An 8,712-nucleotide genomic window follows, 5' to 3' on the forward strand; every position below is an offset into this window, starting at 1 on the left:
GACATATTTTTAATTTTTAAATAAATAGCATCTAATTATATTATTTTTAAAAATAAAATGTATAAAATGATAAATTGGCATAAACACAACATACTAATTACTTATTTACTTATAAAGACTATTATGTAAATCTTCTAATATGGAAATTAAAAATATGTCCTCCGCATACAAACAACCACTTAAACTATTAGACCGGGGCATCACAAAGCCAACCTTAACCCCTCAGATATCCACCCTGCATAGCATTTTTGTACCTAATGCACTAAAACGAGTGTATAAAATACTAGAACAATAGGTAATGTAGAACCAAAAAATAATAATAGAACAATACAGTTATTGGGCAACACAGTAAACGCTACCATGAATTAGACAGCAGGTTCAAACAAAATTAAGCAATAATTGATACACAGTAACTGGATACATGTAGCAAAAATCTCCATTTGTTAGACTCACTAAACTGAAATTGTACTGTGATCTCAGCCAGTTCATAGTTTGCGCTACTCAAGGCTGTAACAAGGATTGTAGCCAGAGGGAGCAAATAAAATTGCATTTGTGTACCCATGGACATTCTCGCCCCCAGAAAGATGATGTGCATAAAACCTAAATGGCCTATGTAACTCACCTCTTACCACGAAATCCAGGCCCACTTCTAGGACCAGGATACCGGGAAAACTGAAGCCTCAAGTGACCAGACTCAGGATCGAGTTCATCAACTTTATAACCTGTCACCCAACCACAAGGTGAGCGAACACCCAAGAGATACATAAATATAAAAATCATTAAACACCAAGTACAAGAATGAATTTTATGAATTCATGATACTCAAGAATATGGGCTGTTTGCTTCGCCTACAATTGGAACACAGACAACAACAATAGGCATAAATATGGATGGTAGCATGAGCTTTGCATTATAGTTAAACAGCCCCTGTTCATTCTTTGTCCTTGTCTTGCAACTTACTTAGTATCCTCATTTTCTTTAATTACTGAATGACACACTTGTTCATACCGAAATTAAAAGGACAATCTATTTGTGAGAACTTGAAATCAAGTCCATCAAAAAGAGAAAAGAAACAATGAAGATACCAGCTTGCAAACAAAACAAAATGGAACAAGCTGTTATGTTCTTGTTCCATTTTCTTTGGTTCGACCTTTTAGTGGATTCAAAATGCAACTTTTACCCTTATATCTGAATATGTTCTCTATTTTACATGCATAAACATAGGACATAACACTTGATTCTTGTAACTCTATCCTGTCCATCAAACCCTACCTAATACTTCAGTAAGATGGTATCATTATCATTCTCTAGAATAGTGAGTTTTATTAGTCAGATGAGTATACCATATCTAGTATAATCCAACTTCAATATTTCCTCTTATTTTGCATAATTGTAGCAAAAAATTCAAAAGAATACTTCAAAACAATAATCACATCTTAGTACAGAGAACCAAAACACTAAGTACATAATCAATTTTCACAACGTCATGTTATTTCAGATCAAGGTGATTCAGTTAGATAATTTACACAACCAGTTTCCTTTATACCAGCAGGTAACTAGAAATGATACCTTGCAAGGCACTAAGAGCAGTTGCGGCACAAGCTGGATTTTCAAAGTCCACGAAACAAAGGATCAGAGGATCTCCACCACGCTGAAATTTCAGCATAAAGAAGATGTAACTTCCCAGTTTCAACGAATCAACTAAATAATCAAAACAGGAATACAAACAGTATACTTACATGTTTGGATTCTTTAGTTACAAGTCTCACTTCTCTATATCCAACAAAAGGGCGGAAAATATCTAAGATGACGTCAAGGAATACGAATAACTGAATTGAAGTAAATAAATCTCAAGAGACAGAGATTAAAGTAAGATGACACAATTTCTATGCATTGAATCCGAACAAAAAGGATACGAGCCACTTCTCTTTTGGTGCTATCAGAAGGCAGACCTTCAACATATAAAGTACTTGAAGCATCTGGAGGTAGAGGAACTGTCTCATGTCCAGGCCTGGAAACAGAATCTACTGGTGGCTGACCACCATAATTAAAACCTCGTCCATTTGGTGCAATATCAGGACCACCACCTCCATGACGCCCCATGGCAGCATGATCAGCTAGAGAATGTCCTGGTAATCCACCAGGACCCCTTGCATATCCAAGACCACCGATTGTACTGGCTTCCCCAGAAGTATATGCAGAAAGTTGCTTCAAAACCAAACAGGGTGCAAGCTTTCAGCAAACAAGCAGTGAAATGCCCCAAAAGTAAACTACTGTATTTGAAGTTTTGAACAAACATAAGAAGAAATATTATTGTTACCCCACTCTGAAGGTAGCGGTCATAAGCAGATCCAATTGTTTTTGTGTCCCTTAGCATTCGGGGACCAGTACGGTCATCATCGCGCACAATATAATTATTAATATCATTACCCGAAGACAAACCAGAAGCTGGCATATCTGCAATGCAAATTAATAATGATTAATTAAAAAATCTAGTATTTAACTCATCTCCAGCAAACAGCACTGAGTTGAAAAAAACACTTTGAAAATGTCTCCATGTCGTATATCATTCCCATTCATACACTGCTACACATTGAATATAATAGAAGAGTGTACATGCATGTATTTTATAGCTTTGTGATAGGAACTCAGAGAGAAGATGGAGATTTGACAGAGAACTAAAAGAATGTAAATGAACTAATTCTAAACTGAACACAGAATGGAGAATAGAATTCTCCCCAAACTGTTTCCCCTTCACAAAAGATTTTTCTTTCCTTTCACTCACAAACTACCAACTGTACTGAATGAATCCCCCGAAAATGATTTCTACTATTTATCTAATCAATCCCTTGCAATCCCCTTCTAACTAACTAATTTAGACTCAAGAGTTTGACAACCATGCCCAAGACTGATCAGTTGTCTTCTATCACTAGAACCAGAACCAATGATCCACTACTCCATTCCTGCTATTGAAGCCCTGTTATGTTCTGACAGCTTCACTTGCTGTACTTCAACAATTTCTCAGCCATGGGATCGCTCCTGTTGAAAGTTAGAAGTTCCACCTTTTTTTCCCACAAGCAGATCTCTTAACAACCAAACTCAAATCCCTTATCAACCAAATTCTCTTGACTCATTTTCTCTCCATAAAAAGGTTTATGGTCATCCTCTCTTCCCCTAATGTTAACCCCTGATTCTCCATTATACGATCAAAAGCAATCTTGAGCTCATTAACCACATTAAGTCTCATCTTGAGCTCATTAATTCAGTCCAGGTTCACCAGAATCTCCAACAACTTTGACCCCGAATACCAAGATACCATTCTAAACATCTCAACAAACACAACAATGCCTCCAAAAACGAGATTCATCTCCCCTGCAATTTTGGATCCGGCAGACCGGGCCAATTTGATGGGAGAGAAAGAAAAGAACGTCAATGTATACTGAAACTTACACATGAAATGGAGAATATAATTCTTCCCAAGGACTTCCAGTTCACAACGGACCTCTCTTATTTACCTTTCACATAAACTATAAAATGTACTGAATGAATCCCCCTAATCTGATTTCCTCTTATTTATCCAACCAGACCATTCTTACAAATTATGTACTAACTGACTAAGAGAACAGTTGTCTTATCCATATTTTGTCCTAACGATGCATCCTAACACTTTCTGGGAACCCCAAAATTTGGGACTCTCCAAAAGTTAACAGTACCAAACATGCTATACGTCATCAAATAAATATATAAACACTAACAAAACTCATATAAATGAGCATATGCCCCATAATGCAAGGAAGATCAGACTGCATGTTACCCCTACCCAGATTACAAACATTCTCCTGGAACTAAACGTATCATGCAGACAACAACCAATTAATCAGTACAACTACAAGACAAGTAGCAGAAGTATGTCATTGCTGGTCAACTCATTGCATCATTAGAATATTAAGATCCAACATTTAAAAAAAATAAAGAAATGAAGGATGACATCAACAGAAAAAAGTTTTTAAAAACACTGTGCAAAAGGAAAAACAAGAAAATAATAAATACTTATACAACACATTGGCTTCCATGAACTCACCATTAAACTCTGGATCTAAAATTTAACATAAATCAGAAAATTTAACTAATAAAACACGTCAAATGTGCAACCTACCCTCAAAATTAAAAGATAAAGTTATAAGAGGAAAAACCAGGAACATAACCAGGACACAGAAAAGATATGCTCCAATTAAAACCAAACAAGGAAAATGAAAAAAAATGATAAATAGCACGATTGATGAATAAGTACTTATTAAGCAAGAAAGAGTAAAAGGTTTGACAAAGATGCATAATATTATAGGGATGTTTGCACTTTCCAGCTTAATTAAAATTTCTATTTCCATAAACATCAACCATTTTGAAAGAATATGTAGTTAGAGCATGCCTGGTTTGTGCATTTCTGCTTTCACTAAAATAAAATTCAGAAAACATACCTGAAAATTTTTGTAGAGGGTTTTAATGAAAATGATATCAGGTCTGCACTAGTTGTAACCATTAAATCTTACTCAAATTTTCAGAAAAAGGAAACAAGAAATTGAAAATGCAGTGGTGAATTTGTAATTATAATCAAACGATGTCAGTCAAACCTGGCTTCTAAACAACTTAAATTTGAAAATCAGAAGATACAATTTTAGCTCTAGAAAATTAAAATTTAAAGATAACATTTGAAAAGAAACCAAAGAAACTAGATAATCAAATCGCAACATGGGAAAACATTGGTCTCTATGCAACTTAGAGGCTAGAACTAGTGGCTAGTTGCCAAAGGGGTTTCTCTTTGGCAAGCAAAGGGACTATATATGAGTTATCAAAGGCAAGCCACAAGGAAGGTGCTACTGTTTAAAGGTTCACTGCAGAAGATATTAACCACACTCTCATGACCTAACTACAGCTAACCATACTATCCAAACATTATGTCAATCAAATCCAGAGACAAGCACAAACCTAATACAAGCCACTAAAAAATAGAAACTCTGTTATCAGTGATGAATTCAAACTAAAGGTTCAAAAAGCTGAACCTCATGATGTTTAAAGCCTCTTTCTGCTCTTCGACAGGAAGACACACCGTCAACCATATCCCAACCCAAATCAGAACATTGTATCTTATTGATTAAGGAAGCCCAAGAATCATTAAAGATATAAATAAAGAATAGCATCAAAAATCAAGGGTTTTACAATCTTATTTTCAAGGTAGTTGGGAAGTTGTCAAGGAAAATTTCCTTAATGTGAAGCAGAATTTCATTGCAATTGCAATAAGTATGAATTGTTGCTTCATCACTATAGGGCCTATGAATATGAAGTAAGGGTCATTTAAGGTAAAAAGATCATAGATTTTTTTTTAGAAAGAGAAAAAATATATATATTCAAATGATGAGGAAATAATCAGATACATAACCCTCCTCAAAGGGATCAAAAAAGAGTCATCGCCAGAGAAAAAGAAACGCCCCAAAGCCTAAAAAAACTACCCAAAGAAACGCCGCAAAGCCTAAAAAACTACCCAGAAAGATCATAGATTTAGCCTTCTTCTAAGCATGCATTCATAAATACATTATTCAGTTTCTTTCTGTGAAGCTGAGTGATGAGAAATAATTTCAGAGACTCAGTGCTTGCTTTTATTGCAGATAGACAAATTTAAGATGTTTCTAGCATAGGAGGTGAGGTGGTGGCAGAAGATACTTGAAGAAGAACCAATGGTTTTGTTTTCAATATATAGTTATTATTTACAGCACAGAAAGATTAGTTTTTCAATCAATTTTGTTCAACCCATAAATCCTTTGAAAATATTATGAAATTGAATAAGGCCACATGTGTGTGTGTGTCAGACAGATATCGTACCCCAGTGAAGCCCGCTATCAATTCAGTTATTAAGATATTATGGTCTAACACCTCTAACATCAAATCTAACTTAGAATGCCAAACAATCAACTTCTTTAATTTAAACTCATAAAACAATTGAAACATTAGTGAATTTAACGTCATCTCCATGAAATTATATTAGACATACCAAATATATTGCAGAGAATTATAATCTTCAACTAGAAGTACTGTTAAGCATAAAAATTAAAAACACTGTCTGGAATAATGTTTCAAGTGAGAATGCCAAAATGGGCAAGAATCAGATCAGGGTTTACCTCTTGACCACACCATTGCAGCACAAAAGCCAAATAGAAGCTTTAGTGACAGCTAAATATCATCCACCAAAACACTGGAATATCTCTTAACAGAAAATGAACAGTATTGACACACAAGCTATGGTATAAGAAGTTAAGAACATATGTAAGTGTTTGAGTAAACATATAGCTCATTGCCTCTCAAGCATGGGAATGTACTCCTGGCTGTTGTACACGCATTGGGTATGTACATGTACCTACTGAAATAATTGGGTATTTATTGGTACATATTAACCAAAAATAAATATTTTTTCTCAGTTTTATTTTCTTATTCATGTATAAAAGAATGAAAGCTCTACTTGTATCACACAAAAAAAACCTTGACATCTATCAGTATCGCCAATCTGCATCAATCCATTGTCTCATTCCTCTTTACGACTGATGCTAACCTACACAATGGTGGATAAGTTGCTAAATTCCTGTTTCCTTTCCTAGTCATGAACAAATTACCATTCCCCTAATGTGCTTCATTAGTTTCAACAATAATGTAAGTTTTAGATTTATATTGTGAAAATGTTTTGCTAGCTTGTTGAAAATATAATTTTATATATATATAATATATATTGGGAGAGTATCTAGTGAGAGGGAGGGTTCTTATGTGAGAGTGAGAGAATTAATTTTTAACCGTTGGATTAAAATTAATGGCTCTGATTAAAAGGTTTTTAAGAGCATCTCATGTGCATCCTTCTAACTTGCCGTCATCGTCGATCATTTTCCCCAAAATCATCCTTCTTTTTTTCTTTTCATGAACTGTTTTGTTATCTTCTTCCACAATCTCGTCCATTGTAAACTGAATTACTGAATTTTTTTCTCAACAAATTTGTGTTACACGCACCGACACTTGACATAGTAAAAAACGTTCCAAGCAAATCCAATTATAGAATAGAACTAATTAGGTCAGGGCTATAGGATTGGAAAAAGCTTCATGGCATGAGATCCGCACAAGTGCGGAACTGGTTTTAATTTATGAAAACAGGGGTTTATGGAAGGAGAAGAGAAGATGGGGAAGAAGATTTCTTGCGACTGACGATCCACGATGGCGACACATACTATGGAAGAAGAAAAAACCGTGGCTTATGAATACGGCGGCACGTTGGATACAGGGATGGAGAGAAGCATCACGCTAGGAGGAAGCACACGTGATGCTTTAATTTTTTTTTTAATCAGAGCCATTAATTTTAATCCAACGGTTAAAAATTACTCCTTTCACTCTCACATAAAAACCCTCCCTCTATCTAGATACTCTCCCTACATATATATATATGTGTGTGTGTGTGTGTGTGTGTGTGTGTGTGTGTATGCTTGTACCTCTTTTTTTGTTTAAGTTGTATCTGATACGGTGATACCCGTGTACATACGCGATACTCGTGCAACATACTTCATGACTAACCTATAACCTCTTTTGAGCCTATTTTCACAAGCTTCCCATATTAGCTTATAAAACAAGTGCTTAGTCCTATCTATAAAGTATTTTAAGTTTAATTGAATAAATTTCAAAAACAAGCTTATCAATAAGCACAAGGTTTTAATAGTGGTCCGCAACCGCAATTGTGGCAACATTATAAAGGCATTTAGAGTCCCAACAATTACATCGTACCGAAACTACGGCCGCATCAACACAATGCAGCCGCAACTAATGATTGAGAATTGAATAAATGCTTATATAAAAGTGCTTAATGTCGTAAACGCTTAATTAAATTTAAAATCTCTAAATATAAACCCGACGCAGAGCCTAAGAAGCTTTATAAAGTCAAAAGATTGAGAATTGTTCATCTCCTCCCTTCAAAATCACATCCACAAAACAACCTAGTTAGCAATCAGCATACTACATATCACTAAATGACAACAAATCCACTCAAAAAAGATCCTAAGAAGCAAGAGCATACAAAATGGCGTCAATTAAAGCCCAATCAAATTGCCAACACCAGCAATAACAAAAAGTATAAAAAAAAAACGCATTTTTAACACAAATTGGGAAGAGAAAGAGGTCGAATTGCACGAATCAAATTCAAAACAATCGAGTGTGAAAGAAAGGGGGAACGAACCGTAGTCGGAACGGGGTCGTTTGAGCATTCCTGAGTGGGGCATATGCGCCTGCTGACGGTTCCAGTAGCCATCCGCCATGGCGAAAGGAAAGGGGAACGGGAAACCCTAATTTAGGAGAATGGCAGAAGCCCTAATTTCGGTGGTGGTGCTGTCGCTATTGGCTGTTACCGCTACTGCTTCAGACTCAGTTCTACTGCACGATCCTGCGGGGAGTGAAAATTAAGGTTCATTTTAATTTATTTATGTATATTTTTTTTTCTTTTACTGAAAATTATTGTATGTCGACATGGACAAATGTAGTAATGTATTTTTTAGATTAATTGATAGATTAAAAGAGTGTGTACAGCTAGTGTAAATTTTGTCTCGAAAACAGTTATCTAATCAAATTCCGATACTTTTATTTATAATTGTAAAATTATAATAGTAGATACATTGTTAATGTAATTTTTTTTTTATA

The 8,712-nt window shown here is 35.1% G+C and overlaps 1 protein-coding gene across 1 annotated transcript; it reads right to left on the minus strand.

The window, feature by feature from the left end:
* Positions 1-296: 296 nt before the first annotated feature.
* LOC130738197 (RNA-binding protein 1-like) lies at positions 297-8,478 on the minus strand. Its single transcript, XM_057590132.1, has 6 exons — positions 8,255-8,478; positions 2,321-2,457; positions 1,917-2,208; positions 1,740-1,801; positions 1,570-1,651; positions 297-722 (listed from the first exon to the last, which is right to left on the minus strand). Exons 1-6 carry the CDS (start codon positions 8,331-8,333, stop codon positions 619-621), a joined length of 756 nt encoding a protein of 251 aa, XP_057446115.1. The 5' UTR covers positions 8,334-8,478; the 3' UTR covers positions 297-618.
* Between the last annotated feature and the right edge of the window lie 234 nt (positions 8,479-8,712).

This window comes from Lotus japonicus, chromosome 2 (genome assembly GCF_012489685.1).
Source record: "Lotus japonicus ecotype B-129 chromosome 2, LjGifu_v1.2".
NCBI lineage: Eukaryota > Viridiplantae > Streptophyta > Magnoliopsida > Fabales > Fabaceae > Lotus > Lotus japonicus.

Excerpts from the sequence above, each read along its gene's own strand:
- LOC130738197 (XM_057590132.1), bottom strand. The coding sequence starts at position 8,333 with ATGGCGGATGGCTACTGGAACCGTCAGCAGGCGCATATGCCCCACTCA. Across the intron at positions 1,802-1,916 it reads CACCAAAAGAGAAGTGGCTC|ATATTTTCCGCCCTTTTGTT; the intron begins GTATCCTTTTTG and ends ACGTCATCTTAG. Across the intron at positions 1,652-1,739 it reads TAACTAAAGAATCCAAACAT|CGTGGTGGAGATCCTCTGAT; the intron begins GTAAGTATACTG and ends CTGAAATTTCAG.